General features: G+C 35.4%; 3 protein-coding genes and 3 pseudogenes across 3 annotated transcripts; 4 read left to right on the forward strand and 2 right to left on the reverse strand.

The window, feature by feature from the left end:
- The first annotated feature begins 1,367 nt into the window (after positions 1-1,367).
- LOC109062501 (aquaporin-8) lies at positions 1,368-7,231 on the forward strand. Its single transcript, XM_042767478.1, has 5 exons — positions 1,368-1,697; positions 3,373-3,499; positions 3,589-3,803; positions 6,554-6,688; positions 6,956-7,231. Exons 1-5 carry the CDS (start codon positions 1,438-1,440, stop codon positions 6,996-6,998), a joined length of 780 nt encoding a protein of 259 aa, XP_042623412.1. The 5' UTR covers positions 1,368-1,437; the 3' UTR covers positions 6,999-7,231.
- A 1,055-nt stretch (positions 7,232-8,286) lies between these two features.
- On the forward strand, positions 8,287-10,074 carry LOC109099221 (annotated as a pseudogene).
- A 535-nt stretch (positions 10,075-10,609) lies between these two features.
- hbae5 (hemoglobin, alpha embryonic 5) lies at positions 10,610-11,398 on the reverse strand. The gene is made up of 3 exons (XM_019113286.2): positions 11,252-11,398; positions 10,947-11,154; positions 10,610-10,834 (listed from the first exon to the last, which is right to left on the reverse strand). The coding sequence occupies exons 1-3, from the start codon at positions 11,344-11,346 to the stop codon at positions 10,706-10,708; spliced, it is 432 nt and encodes a 143-aa protein (XP_018968831.1). The 5' UTR covers positions 11,347-11,398; the 3' UTR covers positions 10,610-10,705.
- An 841-nt stretch (positions 11,399-12,239) lies between these two features.
- Positions 12,240-13,706, forward strand: LOC109083015 (hemoglobin subunit beta-2-like). The gene is made up of 3 exons (XM_019097838.2): positions 12,240-12,986; positions 13,119-13,341; positions 13,451-13,706. The coding sequence occupies exons 1-3, from the start codon at positions 12,895-12,897 to the stop codon at positions 13,577-13,579; spliced, it is 444 nt and encodes a 147-aa protein (XP_018953383.1). The 5' UTR covers positions 12,240-12,894; the 3' UTR covers positions 13,580-13,706.
- Positions 13,707-19,850: 6,144 nt separating this feature from the next.
- LOC109099220 lies at positions 19,851-20,532 on the forward strand (annotated as a pseudogene).
- Positions 20,533-21,639: 1,107 nt separating this feature from the next.
- Positions 21,640-23,009, reverse strand: LOC109099556 (annotated as a pseudogene).
- Between the last annotated feature and the right edge of the window lie 2,381 nt (positions 23,010-25,390).

Raw genomic sequence — 25,390 nt, forward strand, 5'->3', positions numbered from 1 at the left:
AACATTAATAATAATAGGAAATGTTTGTTGAACACCAAATCAACATATTAAAGGGATACTTCATCCCAAAATGAAAATTTTGTCATTAATCACTTACCCCCATGTCGTTCCAAACCCGTAAAAGCTCTGTTCGTCTTCGGAACATAATTTAAGATATTTTGGATGAAAACCTGGAGGCCTGTGACTGTCCCATAGACTGCCAAATAAATAACAGTATCAAGGTCCATAAAAGGTATGAAAGTCATTGTCAGAATACTCCATCTTCCATCAGACCTGCAATCTTGGTTATATGAAGTGACGGGAACACTTTTTGCAAGCGAAGAAAACAAAAATAACGACTTTATTCAATAATTCCTTTGTCAACGGTCTCCTCTGTGTCATCCACGGCACAAGGATGAGCTGTTTTATTTTAAATCAAAGCTAAATACACGTAGAAACAGCGCATCCTTGTGGCGCGGATGATACAGAAGAGCATACACAGCATACGGTGATAGGGAGAGACACAGAGGAGACTGTTGACAAAGGATTTCTGGAGTAAGGGCTGCTAAAAATTCAACTTTGACATCACAGGAATAAATTACATTTTAAAATACAAAACAGTTTTTAAATGGTAATAATATTTCACACAATTTTACAGTACTGTTTTTTTTTTTTGTATTATCGTTTTTTTTTATTTTTAATCAGATAAATGCAGCATTGGTGAGCATAAGAGTCTTCTTTCAAAAACATTTAAAAATCTTACGATCCTAAACTTTTGAACTGTAGAGTATGTTTTTTTCAAATGTCACAATAATCTCAAGGAAGTAGTTTTAGAAAACAAAAGGCGATTAAACGACACAAAAAAAGGAAGTGTTTCCTCTTTTGCCGTCAACGCCAGGCATCCTGCAGTCTTTCTCTGTATTCATTTTTGTCAGCGAGTCCCTGAAGAGAAATATTAACCCAAACCGACCTTGTGCTGTTATTTACAGCCACAGGAACCCAGAATTAATGCATGAGAGTGAGAGAAGAGCATGGCATTGCCATAAATGCAGATGCCTGTGCAGGAAAATCTCCTGCAGTCCATGCTGAAATGCAGAGCGATCTATAATATGCCATTTGATTTGTAAAGTTTGGGAAACTGCATTAACTCGATCGATTCAGTTGCATAATACAGTCGAGCAGACCTTGAGTGACATGAGAGTTCGTTATGCACGTTTTTATGGTCCTCAGTTGTGTAATCACAGACTGGTGGATGATAAGCTATATCCTGAAGCCGTCACCCCCCAAACAATGCTCTCTACTGCTGTAATTGTAAAGTATTTTTCCCAAGCCACCAAGAGTGATGACGGTGGAGACTGTTGGCCCGCCTTACCACCACTCCACCCAATCCTCTGTCCACCTTTATCAGTACAAAGCCGCAGTGTTAGCACAGATCACCTGAAGTTTCAGACAGGCAAAATGACCTCAGCTGAGTCCAAGTCAGAGCTCTTTACAGTAGCCACTGGCGATGGAGGGGATGCCCATCAGAATCAGCCTAAGTTGTCCTTCTATGAGCACTACATTCAGCCATGCCTGGCAGAGGTCCTCGGCTCCACTCTCTTCATGTTTGTGGGCTGTGTGTCAGTCATGGGCAACGTGGGCATCAATGGGAGCATCCAGCCTGCCCTGGCACATGGACTAGCACTGGCTATAGCAATTGCCATTTTTGGAGAAATCAGGTAACTGCCTTATGTTCTGTGTGCATGATTTAGCAAATGACTAGACTTTGAAATAGAGAATAAAAAATAAATAAATATAAACTGTTTATAATATATTTATATTAGGTTTTTACATTTATAATATTAAATGTCTAAACTGAACAATGAATAATGTAGCCAAAACTGTGATTTGAAAGACATTTATTTTATATTTACTTTAAATATCTGATTACTCAAAATATTATATATGTTTAATTTCATGATTGTATAAATAATAAAAATCTATTAATAAATAATAATTTCATGTTTTATTTTTCATTTTAAAATGTATAGTTTTATTCAAATGTAAAAAGTTGGTAGCACTTTATAGTAACTTTTATTAATAAATCATTAACAAACATATAATATTTAATGGAACATTAGTTAATACATATTCAAAGAGTTAGAAATGTGATATAATGTGCTTGTTAATGTTTGCTAATAAACATTAAACATAATATAATGTTTACAAAAATCATTATTTCATGTAAGTTAAAATGCTTACAAAAGTCATTAAACTTTCAATTCCATATGATCAAACACTTATTGAAAATCTACAAATGAATTTAACAGATGTTATAAAATGATTAAAAGCTTGTGTTAATGCACAACACATTAGCTGCTATTGAGGTGTGATATGGGTAAGGGTTAGGGACAGGTTTGGTGGGATGGGTAGGTTTAAGGGTTGGTAAAAGGGTCAACAGTTCAATATGTTTATATTATATTGTTTTGATAAATTAATTAAATTAAATTAACAAATTAACATTTAAAAAAAAAATATTTGTTTTCTCCTATTTTTGATTCAAGGAAAAACCTATTTTGTGATATACTGAAGAGTAGTATACTAATGTGAGTGTTGAGGCAATAAAAAAAAAAATTTTTTGCACCAAAATTACAATCTGTTATTTCTTTAGCCAGTATTTAGCTAAACTTAACCAGCATCCCTTTACACAAACCTTGTTAAATTAGCCAAAAGTCTAATCCCCATAAAGATACTAAATGATTAGTAATTGTTTATAAACATTTACAAATGATGAATAGTTTAAACTTTAGATAGAGTACTGCAAAAACATGAACACATGATTAATAAATAATTAGTAAAGATGTGTGAATAGGGGTCAATTCAGGTCTTTCGGGACACTTTTTGCCATCGAGATGACTGTTCATAAAGGTATTAATGATTAGTAAACATTTACAAATGATGAATAGTTTCCACTTTAGACTGGGTACTGCAAAAACATGAACAAATAATTCATAGATTATTTGTTAAAATGAATAAATAGAGGTCTACACAACAAACAAAGACCAACAAATGGAGATCATATGAACTGAAAGTTAACTAACTGTTAATCATTAGATATTGTTTAGCAAGTTCATTATCTCATATTTCTAGCTATGTGAATTTATATTAACTAATGATCTTTTAAGTATTATATAATGTTTGTTAATGATTTATAAATGAGTGTTATTATAAAGTGTTACCAAAAAGTTTTATTTTACTGTGATTTCGTTCTCTCTTTTTTTCTTAATTGTATTTTCTTGTTGTTCTTAACCTGTTTTATTGGGGAAAGGGAAATTTACCCATTCATTCCGAACCAAAACATAATTTATGCATGATGGCTTACATTTGATTTGACTATCTGATCTTGTTTTACAGTGGAGGTCACTTTAATCCAGCTGTGTCCTTGTGCGTTTACCTTATCGGAGGAATGGAACTGATGCTTCTGGTGCCATATGTGCTCTCACAAATGTTAGGTGGAGTGATTGCTGCCAGCCTCGCAAAAGTATGTGTGCAAGTTAACACTGATGACAAAGCACATAAAACTTTCACTTTCCATGATTCAAGAGTTTTTTTGTTGTTGTTGTTGTTTAGGCTGTCACTACAGATGAGGCATTTGGAAATGCAACAGGGGCAGCATTTGGTGCAGTTCAGTCCTCTAATGGCATTGGCTCTGCGACTATGGCAGAGATGATTATGACGCTCTTCTTGACTATGGTTGTCAGCATGGGTGCCGTGAACATAAGGACCCGAAGTCATCTGGCTCCTTTCTGCATTGGACTCACTGTGACTGCAAATATTTTGGCTGGGTAGGAAACTAATATTTCACACAAACTACACAAATAAATGATACAGCCTGTTGTACAGAATACTATGCTGTAGTATGTTTAAATAAGAAAAATTTAGTCTTCTGTTTTGCAGCCATAAAAAAAGCATTTGTGTTAAATAGTTAAAAAGATTAAATATAGGAATGACTGGAAACATCTGTTTAACATCTGTTTCATTTCAGTTTTTTGAGTCTCCAACTTTGATATAATATTATAGAATATCTGTTACAAATTAAAAAAGTTTAGAAATCTACTACCTGAACTATGTAGCTCAGGGTTAGAGTTAACTACATGTTCATTACTGTAACAAACATTGATGTTTTAAATTTTGTGCATTTTAATTCAAAATGCTAATTTAATTATCATACAGGAAACATTTTCATTCAAACCAGCTAATAAAAGTTGTTAAAAAAAACAGTCCAATTGATATAATTATACTATAATTATACACACTCTAAAACTTACAAAACAATAAAAATATAAAAACAAAAATGTATAATTTTATTATTATTATTATTATTATTATTATTTTGTCTTTTAAATCCTTTTATATTGTTAATTGTATGCAGAAACTTACAGATTTAGGGTGGTGGTCATGTATGGTGGTGGTGATTTTACCCTGTAGCTCATTTCTAATCATTGGTGTTTTAACTCATTCTTTTCTCGGTAAAGGCCCCGATATACTTCAAACAAAACTGAAGAACGAACTGATATTACATCATTTCGAACAAAATCAGGCTGAAACAAAGTTCATTTAGGGTTTGTTTCTGCAGTTCGAAACAGCTGACCAAAGCAAACTTTCTGGGGGAGTTCGTTTCGGTTCCTAAACACCTTTGAGTTTCCATTGGTCCGTTGCGGTTACGCAATCGGTGGGTGTGTTCTGAAACTTCTTTGACGTGCAATTTTTTTTCCTGGTTCGTTTCTCACTCCACTGAGGTCCGACAGGAGAACAACATCTCCTGAATACACTGGAGTGTCGAATAACTGAGCTGGCACAAATATATCCGAAACTCTACAATCGCTCGCTGACAGACTTTAAAGATTCAGAAAAAGCATTTAATTCCTAGAAAGAAATTACAACGAAGCTGTGTCTCTAGGACCCAGAGTTATGCAAAAAGTGACGCAGAGAAACATCCGAGACAAGTTTTCCAAAGCCATTAAAAGAATGAAAGGAAAGAGTAAAGATATACTGTAAGGAAGCAAGTACCAAGTACATGTGTTTCAAATAAATGTTACACCATACTGCTGCTGCTGCTGTTGTTCTTTCATTAAGCGAATTTAAAGGGTATACAATAAATGAAATGCCAAACGAATATAGGCTACAATAATAAACCTTTGTTTTTATCAAAAGTAAATCATGACACCACATAAAACGTAAAAAAGGTGTAACAATGTATCCAGTTTAATAAAATAAGTTAACAGTAATAAAATAAACTGACTCCAATATTTTTTTCCATGTCATGCTAAAGTTTTCAGACTATGAGACATTCACACTTCCCATAAAGGACTGATTATAGAAAAAGAATGGTTCTTTTGTATTGCAAACATGATACTTGACTCTGAACTGCTGCTAATCATTATTCTTTTGTCTATAATATTCTGATCATTGGGGCCTGTCTCACACCTAGATTGCCTACACGTCATCATTTCATCGTTGTTTCGTTAAGGGGATACGCGCGAGCATCGCGACACATGTTTACATAATCTACACCCGGCCTCCAGCAGCACGGGGGTATTGGAAAGTTCGGAAACAGTATAGCCTACTGTCGCTCAGCCTTTTCAAACTTCTTTTTCCCCCCTGACGAAGAACGAAAACGAACTTCGTTTGAAGTATATCAGGGCCTTAAAGCGATAGGTCATCCAAAAATTAAAATTTGATGTTTATCTGTTTACCCCAAGGGCATCCAAGATGTAAATGACTCAGTAGAACACAAATTATGATTTTTAGCTCCAGTTGTTGCAGTCTCTCAGCTGTACAATGCTTGGCAAATGGTAACAGAATCTATGAGAGATAAAAAACATGCACAGACAAATCTAAATTAAACCCTGCAGCTCATGACAATACATTGATGTGTAAAGACACAAAACGATCAGCATGTGCAAGAAACTGAACAGTATTTATATTGTTTTTTACCTCTGATTCACGCAATGTCCGAACTGTGAACGTGCTGTCGCATAAGCAGATGTTGATGGCCTGTCACAATCAAGTCTCATTTTCTCACAAGTTGCTACACTTGTTTTATTGTGGAGACAGAGGTGTTTTTATTGAACATGGCAACCAAATAAACTGAACATCACAGGATATGTTACAGGAAACAAAGACATTAAACAGCCTTAGAACAATAATGGCAATAGGAAATAATTATTCCTAACAATAAAATAGGGGAAGTCGTGGACTACTGGTTAGAGAGTTTCACTTCTAATCCTAAGGTTGTGGGTTCGAGTCTCGGGCCGGCAATATCACGACTGAGGTGCCCTTGAGCAAGGCACCGAACCCCCAACTGCTCCCCAAGCAGACTGCAGCATAAATGGCTGCCCACTGCTCCGGGTGTGTGTTCTCTGCTGTGTGTGTGTGCACTTTGGATGGGTTAAATGCAGAGCACGAATTCTGCTGTATGTCACGTCACTTTTTAATGTGCTAATGTGCTGTATTTACTGTCACTTTTTAAAGCCAGTCTTCCAACCTCTCAGTTTTCAGTGTTTTCACTGATTTTGTCTTCCATGTTCAACAGAGGTGGAATATCAGGAGCATGTATGAATCCAGCACGGGCCTTCGGGCCAGCAATAGTGTCTGGTCACTGGACGTACCACTGGATATATTGGGTGGGACCTTTGACTGGCGCTCTGGTCACTGTCAGCCTTGTGAGGTATTCCTGCTGCTCACTTTATACACACACACACAAAAAAAAAAATTTCCTTCATTTAGGGAAAGTGTAAAATCATTTATTGTATCAACTTAAAGTATATACAATAACTGACTTTAAGGCTGATCAGATTGAAATAAGAATTAGTTCATTCATGTTTTATGTACATTACAATTTTTGTGTATGAAACCTTCAATCCTTATATTTAATGTGTGAGTATGAGTATTTGAGTATCCATAAATATCTGATCAATTGAATTATTCATTCTAGGTTGGTAGTGGGAGACAAGAAGATTCGTGTTATTTTCAAATGATGGAGAGGGGACCTCAGAGGATGTCATGGTGCAAGCTTTTTGAATTCAAGATAACTTGTAAAGCATTGTATGATATTGTCAAACATTTATATTAGTGCAGTATTCTATAGTTTTCTATATTCTGATGCTTCATTGTCTCTTTGCCAAGTGTATTTTTTATTTTATTTGTTAGTATAGCCTGCCATTGTGCATTCTGATGTTTTCTGTTAATAAACAAAGTCTTTTGTTAGAAATTGCCTGCATCTATTTCTTCACTTTATACTATGTAAATATGCAGGACCCAAATAAAAATTATAATATAAATGTTTAATTAATCAATTAATTTTTTTTAAGCATGGCAACATATGCACAAAGTGAACCTAAAACTCATCATATAAATAAACATACTATGAATGTATGTGTGTGTATATATATATATATATATATATATATATATAGTATATTTATTTATATAAGGATATTTTTAATATACATAACTAAATATACACAGTACACACCCATATTATGTAAACAAAAACTTTTATTTTGGATGCGATTTGGGATTTTTAGTTTTACAGCACTAATATCCAAACTACAAATCCAAAATCGTATCCAAAATAAAAGTTTTTTTTTTCATAGTGTGTGTGTACTGTGTATATTTATTATGTATATATATATATATATAAATATATATTTTGAAAATATTTACAGTTATATACATGTGTATATACATATTACACAGTACACTTTTATTTTGGATGCGAATAATCGCGATTAATCGTTTGACAGCACTAAATGTGTATATGTGTATATATATATATATATACCACTCTTTTTTATATCTATGACCCCCTGAGCATATTAATAGTATTTATAATACCACCATCAACATTTTACATATTACGTTGCAGCTCAAAGTTCACCTTGGAGCGTCAATATGTTGCTTTATTATGCCATGTGTGTTGATTACATTTCCACCCAAGGTCAGTCAGTTATCACACACTTGACAAGCAAATCAATAACACAGAGATAATAATGGAAACAATGCTGTCCAAATGTGAAGCACCTTACATCTGATAAGGGAATTACTATGCACTAATCTAACTCCAACCTGAAAAGGTCTGTAATTATGTTTGGATAACTTTCTGTTCTTCTAAAACTTGGTTGTATTTTGTTGCTGCATCATTGACATAATTCTATGATAATGTATCAGACTTTTCAGGGATAAAAGAATGATTTATGGTGGAACAAGTTAGTTTGCCTCTATTATCATAATCACACACTCACCCACAGCAACAGATTTACCACAATGTCAGCACAGGCAGAGAAGCTAGAACTTGAAGAGCTGGACAAAACTTTGCTAAAGAAGAATGAACCCAAACCTCTGGGCAAGTATGAGAGAATAATCCAGCCATATGTTGCCGAGCTGGTAGGCACAACATTTTTTGTCTTCATCGGCTGTGTGTCTGTCATTGAAAATGTGGAAGCACCCGGATGACTACAACCTGCACTTGTGCATGGATTGGCAGTGGCTGTGCTGGTGGCATGTATGGCAGAAATCAGGTAAGAATTCTTTTTTTTTTTTTTATCGCTTAGCTTTTTTTAAATGTTTTAATTATGTGCCAAAATATTTTTGTATTTACATTTTTATATTCATTTATTTTATTTCTTTATTTTACATTTATTTACTGTATTATAATCAAAAGATGTATTAATTTTAATTGATAGTTATTTAAGGTGCTTTATGCTTTACAGTACATTTATATTCAGTCGTATCATATTCAAAACTATTCTAAGATTGTCAAGAATTGTCCGGACACCAACTGATTTTTGAGTACCAAAAGTGATTTTATGCATCAGTTTCTGAAAGCAAATGATTTTATGTTTCACCTGAATGTTTTTTCTCTCTACTCTCTCTAGCGGATCACATTTTAACCCTCCATTCACCATTGCTATCTGGTTATGTGGTGGAATTCAGCTGATAATGGTTATTCCCTATTTTATCATTCAGCTTGTGGGAGGTGTGCTGGGAGCTGCAATGTCAAAGGTGTGAACAAGTATGCACTTATTACACATACAGAATATAACCTTGTTACTTCCCACAACCCCAAACACTACTCAACAACAGACAAATATATTTTGAAGATTATGACACGCGAGAACTACATGAATGCTACCGGAGCGACCTTTAGTGTTCTTAAATCTGATGAGCAGCTGGGGAAAGCTGTGTTCGCTGAAATGGCCATGACATGTCTAGTAACTATGGTAGTGCTGCTGGGAGCTGTCAATGAAAAGAGCAAAAGTCCCCTGGTGTAAAAGTGTAAACCAAATCAAACAAATATCTAAATGCAAGATTTTTTGGCAGACACCAAACAAATGAAGTCCACTGTCCACTATATCGGGTTCCCAGAGATCTAACACACTGAAGTTCTTAACGAGTTGGTTCAGTTGTGTTTGAACTTTGCAGGAAGGTAGATCTCCAGGAACAGGACTGGGCACCCCTGCAATGTAGTCACACTTTATTTTAAGGTTCTCACTATAAACTATCATTTTTGCTTCAGTAAACTCCTAATTTGCTACTTATCAATACTTAGTAAGGTAGTTGTTACGTTTAGGTATAGGGAAGGATTACGTGATCTAAAATGGTCATGCAGAATAAGGCATTGATATGTGTTTTGTGTGTAGTAATAAATAGCCAATATGCTACAGTAGTCATATGCATGCTAGTTATTTGTGAGAATTGCTCCTTAAAATAAAGAGTTAAGTTGTCACAAGGGCTCAGTGGATATGTTTAATTATTTCAGTAAGATGTTACACTATTTTTATGTGATTTTTCGAGACAAAATATTGTAATATCTAACTTTATGTGAAATAGTTTGTAGCCTATAATGCCCGTCTGCGCTTCTGGTGTTTGTGCATGCGGCTCCTTGATAAAGCGTTGGCTTTTTTTCCTCTTTCTTCAGACAATCAAGATATCAGCTTTGAATGACCGTAAATGCCCTATCCGAGACTCGTGTGAGTCAAAGCTGCTGGTGTGTCTCATGCAGTTGACCTCATTCATACAAGTTGATTTATTTGTATTATTTTTTTCTGAATTGCGGACTATATTTTAATGCTTTTATGCATCTTATATATATTATAAATAAAATATATATTATAAATATATATATATATATATATATATATATATATATATATATATATATTATTATATATATATATTTTGATTTTTTTATACATTTTATAAGGTAAAAGTATAAGTAAAAGTAAAAGTATGTAATTTTATATATTAAATCTAATTGCAATATCCTCCTTATAGTCTTGAACTAAACCTTGACCATCTACTTTGTACAAAAATGTATGCAAATATTTTTTATAAGCTTAAAGAAACAGAATGGATAAGGGTATCATAGCTTGAGCCTATCCTGATGTGCCAAAATGGTTTACACAAGCAACAGGCTTAACTTTAATTCACAGCCCTGTCTGCTGTTTAATTTAGTGATTTAAAACAGTTTCACAATTCTAACGGAATTCATATGATCACGTATTTATATAGATTTGTGTTTTAGATTTGCATGTATTGCGAATGAATTTAGATTTTGCTATGCTTCAGGGAAAACCAATGCACAGGATAATTGTCTCCAGGTTTGTTTGTTTGTTTTTTATTGACATGTTGCTGACCAAATCGACAAAACAACATTCAAACTGCTTAACAAATATCAAACTGCTTAACGATATTTGTCAGACAAAGCCAGGGCCAGTCTTGCAAGGAACTTGTCCATGGCCAGGTGGGCTTCAGGTGTAAAGTCATCAGGGAAGAGCATGGCCAACACCACAAGAATGCAGTGGGACAGGATCTGTTAAATGAAGATTAATAGACACCATTTTGAAGACAACTTCATAATGAGATCTATCAAAGTATGGCTAAATTATTAATAAATAGCATCAGACACACAGCAGTATATTTACCCTGAAGTTAGCAGGATCGACTCTTAGCTGAAAGGCATGCAGCTCGCTAAGAGTGAGCAGGCCGGCGAAAAGGTCATCGATTTTCTCAACAGCCAAACCGATTCCAGCGACGACTTTCTTTCCATGCTTCCTCACAGGAGCAGAGCCGGGGCTCAGGCTGCTCCAGTGAGAGAAGTAGGTCTTGGTCTGAGGGTAGACATAGAGCATTCTGCAAAATGGTGGGGAAAAACCAATTTATTCAGAGCATTAGATCGGCAAAATATGCATTAGACATTCTATAGAAAAAAAAAACTGATTTGACTTACCTGGACAATGCCTCGTTGCCGATATCCTCAGCCTTTGGGGAGATCTTAGCCCAGAGGGCCTTCACAGTTGCTTTGTCATTAGCAGAGAGGCTCATTTTGACTCGATGTCTGGATCAAATGACTTACCCACCTAAACGTTGGTCCTCTTTTTAAGCGTTTGTAGTTGAGTGGGCACACCCAAGATATAGCCTAATTGCGTGTCAGATTGAACTCCTGCCAGTTAACACTGAAAATTGACGTGATGCCCATTTTTTTAGTTTTAGGGAGAACGTGATGATACATGCGTGCACACTTGAGTCACAAGACATAAACAGATATGGGCAGATCCTAATCAATCCAAGACCGCATCTTCAGTTCAAGTAACCCCACAACATGATTTCACTAATAATTTATTCATTAAGTTAGTATGTTTGTTAGTTTAGATCTTAGTAGCTATGACCTATTATGCTCATATGTGCTTTCTGCAACCAAAATTATTTTACGCTCTTTTAATTAATTTATTACAAAACAAATGCATAAATAAATTAACGGCCAAATGCAGTTTATTTTAAGTGCTAATTTAGTTTAATTTAGTTGCTAGTATGTAATACCAACGGTCCATTATGCTCATCCACGTCTCTACGCGCTGGTTTTAATCTTCATACAATGTTTATCACCTTTCATTCTTGCAGAGCTGCGTAAGTACTAGCCTACTGCTGATCTAGGCCAATAAATGTTAAAAAAAGTCATAACAAAATAAAAGGGTAAATAATGATAATAATACTAATAATAGTAATAATGATGATGATTACTAAATAAAAATTATAATAATTATTTTTATTATTATATATTATGTATATTTGTACTCTTTACTACTATTGTTACTTTTTAATATATTATTCTTTCACAATATATTATTATTAATATTATTATCATTAATAAACATGTACATTTGTTTTGTTACAGGGCATATATTGTGGAGAAGAAAAAAAATGACCAAAAGAGGAACTGAGGGCACAGTTCTTGATTATTCAGATTTTTTTAATATTATTATTCTGAATTGATTTATAAATCATTTATTTCATTTATTGGCTCTGAAATAGTGCGTGCCTGGTGAATTGATAAAGTGGCCACACCCTTTTAATTTGGTATTTGATGAGACTGGATTTTTTTTTTTTTATACATACAGGCAGTTCATTTTGAGATTACGTAAGAGGAGAGTCTGTGAGTAGAGATAAGGCAGAGTCGTTTTGAATGTACGTATGTGCATGAGATAACCAGGAGCTGAGATCACAACAATAATTGATACTCTTTAAAAGTTACATTTCCCAAGGATTTAAACAAATAAATAAAGATGTACTCTACAATCCTAGACGTTTATGGTTTAACACAATCATAAAAAGTTTTTTTTTTTATTATAACATAAAAAGGGGGTGTATGTTATGCTACAAGTGTTTTGCCACCTGCATTAAAACATTCTCTTACTTCAAGAGCGATGCAAACGTGCAAAATCCCTACAGCGTCCTGCCCACAAGAAGTTCCAGCCAATCAAATGAGCACTCTTGTATTGGCGATGCAACCCGATGACATAAATAGTGTCGACAAGAGTGGAAAGGTATGATTCTTATTCCTAACGGAGAAAAAAAAAATCATAAACCGACAGCATGGTTGTGTGGACTGACCAGGAGCGTGCCTACATCCAGGACATTTTCAGCAAGCTGAATTATGAGGAAGCTGGCCCCAAAGCTTTGCAGAGGTATGGTGCCCATGTTATTATGCTCATCATTATCAAAGGCTAATTCATGTAAGTTTATGAAAAACACAAAACAGACATATTTCTTTTTATTTTATTCACTTTTTGTATGCTGTATATTATGCTGTATTGTAGGACCTTGATTGTGTATCCCTGGACCCAGCGGTACTTCACAAGTTTTGGAAACCTGTACAATGCAGAGGCCATCATGTCCAATTCAAAGGTGGCAGCCCACGGAGTTGTTGTGCTCCATGGGCTTGACAGAGCCATGAAGAACATGGATGATATCAAGAAAACCTATGCCGAACTGAGCGTGCTGCACTCTGAGAAACTGCACGTGGATCCTGACAACTTTAGGGTATGCAAACTCTGCAACATATAAAAATCATACAGATGCAATCAGACACTATTTATAAGCTACTAGTGACTCACCTGTTGCGCCAACGTCTTCTGCTTTTTCCATACAGCTTTTGGCTGACTGCCTGACCATTGTGATTGCGGCGACTATGGGTACCTCTTTCACAGCTGACGTGCAGGCTGCCTGGCAGAAGTTCCTCGCTGTTGTTGTCTCTGCCCTGTGCAGACAGTATCATTAAGACCTCTAACATATGGGGGAAAACATTGTATGTTTTGGTCTCTAACACAATAAAGAGGAATTGATACGCATCTGAGCCATGTGTTTAAACTGATCATTAAATGTATCATTAAATGGATAGTTCACCCAAAACTGAAAACTGTCATCATTCTGTCAAACATTCCAGAACATTTATCAAAAAGTCATACATACATACATACATAACACAAGACATTTTTTAAAAAAGTTTAAAGAAGATTTGACAGCTGGTTAAATGCTGCAACATTTATGATATTTAAAGAGGCTGCTGTCCTCTTCAAATGTTTTCTTACTGTCTTGTGTGAACTCAGCAGGCCTGCCAATTTGTGGATAATTAGGAAATTCCTTAGTAAATAATTATCTTGTCTACTGAATTAAATAGACGTACATGAATAAATTAAGATTTATCTGGTGGTCAGTATAGGATGTTATTAAAACTACACTAAATTGCTTCTAAAATATTTAGAGGGCTCACACCTTCTGCAAAACAAGCAGACAAATAAATAGCATTGATAATTTTTATTTAAACAGTAGCCAGTGATACAAATACCATTATAATATAAATATAAATTAACATATTTATATGACTGAGTAGGTCAGGTCTATGATTTTAAATGCCATATTTGATCAGACATGGGCTAATCAAAACACAAGATTTATTTTAAGGACACGACTGATAATATAAAACACATAGACTGGGTTTTCCTATTGCAAATCAAGCTTCTAATGTCATCATCATGCTGTAGATATGATGGTGACTTAACTAGCACCCAGATTGTTTGTAAATGTTAGGTCCTACTAAGAGACACAGAGAGGCTGTGGAGGAGCAATGGATTGGGGACAAATTCCATAGAAAACATGGGTGTATTGAAAAGGGGGTGTCTGCTCAGGTAAAGTGACTGGAAATAACAATAGCAAATATTTTTCTCCTCTCTTTTTGTATCTCTACTGGCTCTGCAATCTGCATTTTTAAATTCATGAACCATTCAAGTCTGTACAGGTTACAGATGTTAATTGCCAAAAAGATAGCTTGAAAGTTAGTATATCACCCTATTTATAACGTCCAGCAGTTGTGATATGTTAAATGAAAATGTTTAGTGTGGTGTTATTTAATGCCCCTGACAACCTCTAGTCAGTTGTTAGCAACCACCTTTTGCAAGACAAGTAAAAGCTTAAAAAATTACAAGGGGTGTTGCTGATGTACTTTATGTCATAGAATAAAATGTGAAAATATCTTGAGCTTGTGTTAACCACAGACCTCACTTTCAACCAAAAAAAAAAACATTGACTTCAGGGCCATGAAACTGGAAGTGCTTCAATGCAAACTCTTTTCCTGGTTTTGGTCTCTACACTCTATTTGGCCTGCAGCACTCTATTGTTAAAATCAGATGACTGCCGCACCTGTCTGTCGCAAGGATGTAATCTTGGCCAATCAAAATACATTCTAATTCTGATACACTACCAACTTTTGCTCTTTCCCTTCTGAGCTGTTTGTGTAATTATTACAGACTTAAAGGGATAATTCACAGAAAAATCATAAACGCACCCTCAAGTTTTTCCAAACATGTTTATGTTTCTTTCTTCTATTAAAATAAAATAGTTTGAAGAATGTGGGTAACCAAACAGTTTCTGGCCCCCATTGACTTCCATAGTACAGTATTCATGTATGTATGTATGTATGTATGTCAAGTCAAGTCATCTTTATTTATATAGCGCTTTAAACAAAAAAGATTGCGTCAAAGCAACTGAACAACATTAATTAGGAAAACAGTGTGTCAATAATACAAAATGACAGTTAAAGGCAGTTCATCATTAAATTCAGTGATGTCATCATGCAGCTCAGTTCAGTTTAAATGATAAGTGTGCAATGATTTGCAATCAAGTCAATGATATCGCTGTAAATGAAGTGTCCCCAACTAAGCAAGCCAGAGGCGACAGCGGCAAGGAACCAAAACTCCATCAGTGAAAGAATAGAGAAAAAAACCTTTGGAAGAAACCAGACTCAGTTGGGGGGCCAGTTCTCCTCTGACCAGACGAAACCAGCAGTTCAATTCCAGGCTGCAGCAAAGTCAGGTTGTGCAGAAGAATCATCTGTTTCCTGTGGTCTTGTCCCGGTGGTCGTCTGAGACAAGGTCTTTACAGGGGATCTGTCTCTGGGGCTCTAGTCCTGGTCTCCGCTGCCTTTTCAGGGCTTTAGATGTCCTTTCTAGGTGCTAATCCACCATCTGGGCTGGATACGTACTGGATCCGGGTGACTGCAGTGACCCTCTGACTTGGATACAGACTGGATCTGGTGGCTACGGTGACCTCGGAATAAGAGAGAAACAGACTAATATGAGCGTAGATGCCATTCTTCTAACGATGTAGCAAGTACATCGGGTGTTATGAGAAGTGTTCTCGGTTCCGGTTTACCTAATTAATGCAGCCTAAAAATCCTTTAACGGATTTGGATATTAGAAAGTATGTTAGTATGTTATGTGTAAGCCAGGTTAAAGAGATGGGTCTTTAATCTAGATTTAAACTGCAAGAGTGTGTCTGCCTCCCGAACAATGTTAGGTAGGTTATTCCAGAGTTTGGGCGCTAAATAGGAGAAGGATCTGCCGCCCGCAGTTGACTTTGATATTCTAGGTATTATCAAATTGCCAGAGTTTTGAGAACGGAGCGGACGTGAAGGACTATAATGTAACAAGAGCTCGTTCAAATACTGAGGTGCTAAACCATTCAGGGCTTTATAAGTAATAAGCAAGATTTTAAAATCTATACGATGTTTGATAGGGAGCCAGTGCAGTGTTGACAGGACCGGGCTAATATGATCATACTTCCTGGTTCTAGTAAGAACTCTAGCTGCTGCATTTTGGACTAACTGGAGTTTGTTTACTAAGCGTGCAGAACAACCACCCAATAGAGCATTACAATAGTCTAACCTTGAGGTCATAAATGCATGTATTAACATTTCTGCATTTGACATTGAGAGCATAGGCCGTAATTTAAATATATTTTTGAGATGAAAAAATGCAGTTTTACAAATGCTAGAAACGTGGCTTTCTAATGAAAGGTTGCTATCAAATAGCACACCTAGGTTCCTAACTGATGACGAAGAATTGACAGAGCAGCCATCAAGTCTTAGACAGCGTTCTAGGTCATTACATGCAGAGCTTTTAGGACCTATAATTAACACCTCTGTTTTTCCAGAATTTAGCAGTAAGAAATTACTCGTCATCCAGTTTTTTATATCGACTATGCATTCCGTTAGTTTTTCAAATTGGTATGTTTCGCCAGGCCGCGATGAAATATAGAGCTGAGTATCATCAGCATAACAGTGAAAGCTAACACCGTGTTTTCCTGATGATATCTCCCAAGGGTAACATGTAAAGCGTGAAGAGTAACGGCCCTAGTACTGAGCCTTGCGGTACTCCATACTGCACTTGTGAACGATATGATACCTCTTCATTCACTGCTACGAATTGATGGCGGTCATATAAGTACAATTTAAACCATGCTAATGCACTTCCATTAATGCCAACAAAGTGTTCTAGTCTATGCAAAATAATAGTGTGGTCAATAGTGTCGAACGCAGCACTGAGATCCAAAAGCACTAATAGAGAGATACAACCACGATCAGATGATAAGAGCAGGTCATTTGTAACTCTAAGGAGAGCAGTCTCAGTACTATGATACGGTCTAAATCCTGACTGGAAATCCTCACAGATGCCATTTTTCTCTAAGAAGGAATATAATTGTGAGGATACTACCTTTTCTAGTATCTTTGAAAGAAAAGGGAGATTCGAGATCGGTCTATAATTAACTAGTTCTTTGGGGCAAAGTTGTGGTTTTTTTGATGAGAGGCTTAATAACAGCCAGTTTGAAGGATTTTGGGACATACCCTAATAACAATGAGGAATTAATAATAGTCAGAAGAGGATCTATGACTTCTGGAAGCACCTCTTTTAGGAGCTTAGATGGAATAGGGTCTAACATACATGTTGTTGGTTTAGATGATTTAACAAGTTTATACAATTCTTCCTCTCCTATAGTAGAGAATGAGTGGAACTGTTCCTCAGGGGATCTATAGTGCACTGTCTGATGTGATACTGTAGCTGATGGCTGCATGGTTTACAATTTTATCTCTAATAGTATCGACTTTAGAAGTAAAGTAGTTCATAAAGTCATTACTGCTGTGATGTCGAGAAATGTCAACACTTGTTGATGCTTTATTTTTCGTTAATTTAGCCACTGTATTGAATAAATACCTGGGGTTATGTTTGTTTTCTTCTAAAAGAGACGAAAAGTAACCAGATTTAGCAGTTTTTAATGCTTTTCTGTAAGATAGGTTACTTTCCCTCCAAGCAATACGAAATACTTCTAGTTTTGTTTTCCTCCAGCTACGCTCCATTTTCCGGGCTGCTCTCTTTAGGGTGCGAGCGTGCTCATTACACCATGGTGTCAGACTGTTTTCCTTAACCTTCCTTAAGCGTAAAGGAGCAACTGTATTTAAAATGCTAGAAAAGAGAGAGTCCATAGTTTCTGTTACATCATCAAGTTGTTCTGAGGTTTTGGATATGCTAAGGAATTGGGATACATCAGGAAGATTACTTACAAAGCAGTCTGTTTTGTGGTAGAAGTGATGGTTCTACCATACTTGTAACAAGAAGTGGAATTTACAGTTTTAGCTATATGAAGTTTGCACAAAACTAAATAATGATCTGAGATATCATCATGGTATGTATATGTATGTATGTATGTATTTATTTGCATATTCAAGTCATTTGGGACCAGCAACTGTTTGGTTACCCACATTCTTCAAAGTAGCTTCTTGTTTTGCATGTGTAAAATGCAAAACAAACAAATAAACAAAATAAAATGATAACTGGTGAAAAGTAATCCATCAATTATATAAAAAATACATGTAATTAAAAAAAAGATAGTCATTGCAACTTTCAATAGTGTAGATAAAATATAGTAAAAAGCAACAACAACAAATATATATATATTTATATATATATATATATATATATATATATATATATATATATATATATATATATATATATATATATATATATATATATATATATATATATATATTGGGGGACCCTGAGCTATTGGGAGTCCCACAGTGACACAGACACCCCACCCCCAAACAGACGTTGATTTCAACTGACGAGATGCAATGAAATATACTGTGCAAGGGGTCCAAAAAAGTTGTGATATTTATGATATGATAAGGCCAGTTTCCACATTTTTGTTATGTGGACAATGAATGAAACATTTATTAAAAGGACACACACAAAGCAATATAATTTATGTGATGAATAGAAGATCTTTATCAGCCTTTGTCAAGTTCAATTATACAACAAATAAGGAATGCCCAAAGGCAGATCATAGGAAACCTGAAAAACTTCAGGAAAAACATGAGATTATTTCTAGGGTGAAATGTTGACACCCATTTTCACAGAATGGAAGCTATTTTTGCTGAAGCTAAAGATAATGCTTTTTGGAAACCAATGGGAAATGCAACTCACACGAAGATGGAGATACAGTACACTCGTTTCGATTTGAACATTTAAATTGTTTTGTGATTTCAGTTAAAGTTAAAAGCTGAGAAATAAAATTAATACTTGAGAAGGCAATTGTTTACACATGAGATCACATGTAGGCTATGAATATATGAGATCCATATGCAAATATGATGTTTACTTATACAAGACCTTGTCTCAGACAACCACCGGGACAAGACCACAGGAAACAGATGATTCTTCTGCACAACCTGACTTTGCTGCAGCCTGGAATTGAACTGCTGGTTTCGTCTGGTCAGAGGAGAACTGGCCCCCCAACTGAGACTGGTTTCTCCCAAGGTTTTTTTTCTCCATTCTCTCACTGATGGTTTTGGTTCCTTGCCGCTGTCGCCTCTGGCTTGCTTAGTTGGGGACACTTCATTTACAGCGATATTGTTGACTTGATTGCAAATTATTGCACAGATACCATTTAAACTGAACTGAGCTGCATGAAGACATCACTGAATTCAATGATGAACTGCCTTTAACTGTCATTTTGCATTATTGACACACTGTTTTCCTAATTAATGTTGTTCAGTTGCTTTGACGCAATCTTTTTTGTTAAAAGCGCTATATAAATAAAGATGATTTGACTTGACTTGACCCTTAATTTGCAACCTAGCAATGAACTCACTATCTATGGCTTAAATAAATAAGAAAGAAACTTCAGTAAAGAACCAAGAAGACCTATTTAAACCAATGTCCAGCTGTAAAGCCACAAGTCACAATGGTTTAGTAGACAACTGTTGAGCGAGCTGCAATAGTTTGTATCTGCAAAACTCGACTCGAGTCGGTGGGCTGTGAGAGCTTGGTGAGGTAATTTTATTTCTGGCCTGCTTTGTTCGATATTTTTCATTGTATGTATTTCTTCAAAGGATGTGTTTGTAATTAACCATTAGCCTGTTAGAATTAAGGCCTTTAATATTCCTGTATTGATTGTCTGGTCTCAAGATGCTTGGTTGTCTTCCCCTGGATTCGGCAACACTTTGGTGGATTTGGAAACCATATAACACTGAGACAATCATGGCTAACCAAAAGGTCGCAGCACACGGGACTGTAGTGCTCCAAGGACTGAAGAAAGCTCTCAAAAACATGGATGATATCAAAAACACCTACACTTCCCTTAGTGAGCATCACTCAGAGAAACTGCAAGTCAACCCAGGCAATTTCCAGGTGGGTGTCTCTGAGCAGTGGCTATCATGCTGCTTATAATGTTGGAGCTGTGCTTTACTTTTCTCAGCTTCTCTTCCAGCTCTTAGGTGACTGTCTGACCGTGTTGATCGCTACACGCTTGAGGACTGAGTTCACCCCAGACATCCAAGCTGCGTGGCAGAAGTTCCTGTCTGTTGTTGTGTCAGCCCTAAGAAGGCAGTACCATTGACTGAATGAGAAAATTATCTTGTACTTGACTGTATAATGCATTAGTGAAAGAATAAATGATTGATACAATTTCGTCTACTGAGTCATCTCTACATTTAGAATTAAATATTATATAAGTAGAAGTCCTAATATTCACAATTTTACTAACTTACAAGAATGTTGCATGTAGTTTTGGGTCACAAAGGCCAGAGGCCATATCATTCTGATATGATTTCCACTTCCTGCCCCTCCCTCTTCTCACGCCTTACAAAACTTTAAAAGAAATATAACTGATGCAAACTTAACGTCCAAAATTCCCAAGATCCAAAATACTTTATTGTAAACACTCAAAAATACATTTGAAAGTATTTAGGTTTAAATTTAAGATTTATGTTTTTGAATTCCATATTTCCATCTGTTTGTATTACACAGTTTTAACACAAACTAGTAAAGTGATGCATAGCCTATTAGTCAGTCGAATGAAACCGGTAAGAAAGATTTCTGCACTCAAAAATTTGCGTTTATTAGATTCTATTTATATAATCATATTTTTAGAATCTTATTTTAAAAATGCGTTTAAATTGCTTAGCAGCGTTGCTTGAAATGTGGTTAATTACGCGACTGGAACGAGCAAAATTTAGTTTTAATGTATAAGATTGAAACAAATTAGATTTATTTATGATAAATATATAAATCTGGTTATTGTGCATTTAAAACATTCAGTTTATTATTACAGAAATCCTACCTATTTCATTTAATATACTATAAGGGTATCAATGTGATCCACAGGTAATGACAGGTCTGCTGTTTAAATCCGTTCAGCACAACGGAGAGCGTCACATTTCCTTTGGACTTCAGCCAAGATTTCAGCACTTAAGTCTGGATAGCAACACACCCACATCAAACATGTTTGATCAAGTGCAACACTGTCGTCATTGGTTGATTTCTTTCCTTTTGCATCAAGTACCTAATGAGGATGACTTTGTATCAGGAAGGCAAAACACTGACAATGTCAGCATCACCGTAAAAACGACTAAGCTAATGTACTGTAGGCCTATATGAAAACAAGAAAAGTATTGGAAGTGTAACAATCCCACAGAGGGCGCTAACAGAGAAGAGTACAATGAGGGATTTTTTATTTTATTTTATTGATTATTCCATGGCATTGCAGAAATAACAAAGAAACACATACTTTGGTAAAACATGTATTATTTATTTATTAAAGACAGAATGATCAGAACCATCCCATGCTCTTTCGGAAGGGTCTTCATCGGAACTTCTCGGCTAAAACCGCTGAGAATGCCGAAAGATACTTTCTATCGCCGCGTGTGCAACTGGTGTGAAGTTTTCACCCATATAGCAGGCTAACGTCACAAGGATGCAATGATTGAGAAGCTGGAAAAAGTGTGAGAAGTTGACGTTAGTGAGCAAAAGCAAAAATATCACATCATATTTGTACTTCATCAGTTAAGTGGACAGACAGACTTTACATGAACACCTTGAAGTTTGTAGGATGTATTCGCAGCTGATAGGCATGGAACCTGCTCAGCGGTGCCAACGTTGTAGTAAGTGTGCTTATGTTCCTCGCACCTTCGGCTAAAGCCTGGACGATTTTCTTCCCGTGGCAGCGCAAATGGTCTGAACGGGGGCTGATATCTAGATGAGAGAAGTATGTCTTTGTTTTGGGGAACGTTGTGAACATCCTGTAACAAGGGAGAAAAACAAGGTCAGCGAAACACAGACGGCACGAGACCCTAGGTATTTCCTCCCTCTGTGTTGCTTGCGTCATCACTCATGGGAAACTGCCAAATACGACAAGACCATCAATCATTCTAAAGACTTTTGATATTCAGAAAACTGAGCGGCGAACTATCAAGGATCCACCAAAAAGTAAGTCAGACCAAGTTTAGTAAAATTTCATAGAAATGCAACATGTTATAGAAACGTCGGTTAGGTCTGTTAGCCAATATTTGTTCAGTCTAGGACAGCATACCTTAAAAGAGCCTCAGATCCGATATCTTCTGCCACTGGAATCATTTTGTCCCATATCTGTACAATCAACTCTTTTTCGGTGTTCGAGAGCATTATAAGACGGCGTGGCACAAGTAAAATATAGCCTATTAATACTATCTAAACACAAGTGAATAAATATAAATTGAGTTTTCCCAGTGCAATGTCGATCACATCTCGACTTTAAAAAATTGCAAAAATAGAAGGGAGCAGTTCACAGAAATGTTGTTCCCGACGGTCGCTGTCTTCAACTCATCGGCAAGCTGGAGGTAATCACGTGTGAGTTCAAACTGCGCACTGTTAAGTGTTCTCTGCGTCATGTTAGAAGAGCCTATGTTATCATGACGGGATTCCGAGTCTTGAGTGAGTTCAGTGATGTATTTCGCAACAGGTAGCGATAGCGCAATAAGTAGCCTAGTCATAAAATCTCATCGCAGTGCTTGTGGTGAATGGTTACGCTATTTTTAATTTTACCATTGCATCTAAATATCAACATGTCTGAGATTTAGTCAGTCGAAGCACTTTGAGAATAACTGATCTAATTTTATGTCTCTGGAAAATAATGATCTATGACATTGCACTAGCCTATGTTACATCAGTGTTGGGCTTATTCGTTTATATTTCCATAAATTAAATGTAGCCTACATTTTGACATCTTCGCTTTTAATTAAAACCTATAGGTTAATTGAGTGTTGTTATTATGAAATATCTTTGTTTAAATTAAAATATGTGCAGTTACATATGCAAATATTTATATGCCTGTATATAAATCATAATTTTACCTTTCAGAAGAATCTATTTTACTGGGATTCTGCTTTGTCTGTCATTAGTAGAAGTTAATTTATTATTCAACTAAGTTGTAAAATACAATGTTTAATATAATAGTTGATTTAGTATTTTACATTAACAACACACACACACACACACACACACAAACGCACCCAAACACACACTAAAACAAATATAAATAAATAAAAGAATTGTGTCAAAAGGCATTCATACATTCTGTAAAAGTTTATTCAAGGGGGCCTCAATATGTGCTATAACAACTATTTATTTTTATATTTATTTCCTATAATTACACATTAGGTGATGCATCATCAGCTTATATCTAAACATGTTTCAGTTTAAAGGAAAATCCCCATTGTTCTTAAGGTTGGCATCTTTCCCTCTATAAGATGTGTGTTGATATCAACACAGACGATTATGAAAATGTCTCTCTATTGGATAATTAGTGTTAGAGTTGTATTGACCGCAATTTACTGTTTTTTTTTTTATCACAAACAGACTGTTCATATTAAATATACAGTAAACGGTTTTCAAAAGAATATAAACATGTAGCAACATTTGCTTTCTCTGTAGTGATTTTACCACACATAATGCCAAATGTGGTTCAAATGCAAAAAGAAAAAAATGGCAATGTAAAACTGGAGTGCATACACATTTATGATATTAAATGACATTGACTCTCATCTTTAATGGCTATGAGCATGCACTTCTGTGATAGGGAGGGGTCAAGGCATTGGGTGTGATAAACCCTCATGGCTGTTCATATCAGTGGCTCAAGCTGGGGGCTGAAAGTGGGTGGAAGCTGAAGAGCAGCTTAATCACCCGCCTCACTCCTGCCCTGCCCTCCTGCTGGGAACAAACCCTGGCAGCATGAACTACCCATGACTCAGCTAAACTGAAGGACTACCTCTTTAACAGAATCCACATCCTTTTGCGTTTAGTGAAATGTGCAGTATGGCAGGTAGTGCATGACTGTGCTCAGGTCTGTTCTTTGTTCTCTGTATGTGGGTATTTTTGTTAAGCTGATGTAGAGTTAAAGCTTCATGCAATATTCTGTTTTCTTCTAATGATTATATGTGTATGTTTTGTTGTTTTTTATAATCATTTATTATGTGTTGATCGTTGCTCCCAACCCTTCATGTGTTCAAATTTTTATGTTTTGTTCAATTTTGTGTTTGTTTCAATCTGGAAACAGCTCCATCCTCACAACCTCAAGTGACATATCATTATTACTGTTATATATAATTATGTAAAGCATTTTGTCAAATAAACACAAATTGACAAAAGGGTCTGATCACTTTAAAACAAATATAAAAGTTTGTATCACTTTTTTTGTACTTTGTTTGTACTTTATTTGCTTTATTATGAAAGTTTGAATAAGTCATGACAAGAAAATGGATTTATTAATATTTTAATATGACAAGGTTTCTTTTTGATTTAAATATTCACCTGTAAAAAGAAGAGAAAATATCACCTGTAATACATCCCCAAGAAGAGTAGCAGAACAACAAGGGATGTTTATGAAAAAATCATTAGTGGGAAATGATGAGGTTGACAGAAAAACAGAAAACTCAAATTTAAAAAACAGCTCTGCAGGATCTGAAAACACTGTCTCCTGGATAACCTTGTCTCCTTAAAAGACTTTCTCAAATAAAAGTGTAATCATCTTGAAAAATATGGATTAAAACTAATATTTTAAGAGTGTATAATTTCTTCTTATTTTTATTTTATATACAATGTAGCAACTGTTTTTATGTCGTGTCACATACAGTCAGTAGATTAAAAAAAAAGACATTAATACTTTTATTTATCAAGGATGCATTAAATTGATCAGAAGTGTCAATAAAGACATTTACTACATTATAAAATAATTTATTTTTCAAATAAAAGCTTTATTTTTTACTTTCTATTGACCATCAAGAATTATCAGCAAGAAAAAAATGTTTCTTGAGCAATCTTACCAGCCCTAAAATTTTGAATGGTTGTGCAATTGTTTGATTTGTAACAAATTTAGGTTCTTCAATTAAAATCCCTCCCTACCAATTGTTTAAAACAGTTGTTGAGCTTGCTGTCCACTAGGT

The sequence above is a fragment of the Cyprinus carpio genome, chromosome A12 (assembly GCF_018340385.1).
Source record: "Cyprinus carpio isolate SPL01 chromosome A12, ASM1834038v1, whole genome shotgun sequence".
In the NCBI taxonomy this organism is placed as follows: domain Eukaryota; kingdom Metazoa; phylum Chordata; class Actinopteri; order Cypriniformes; family Cyprinidae; genus Cyprinus; species Cyprinus carpio.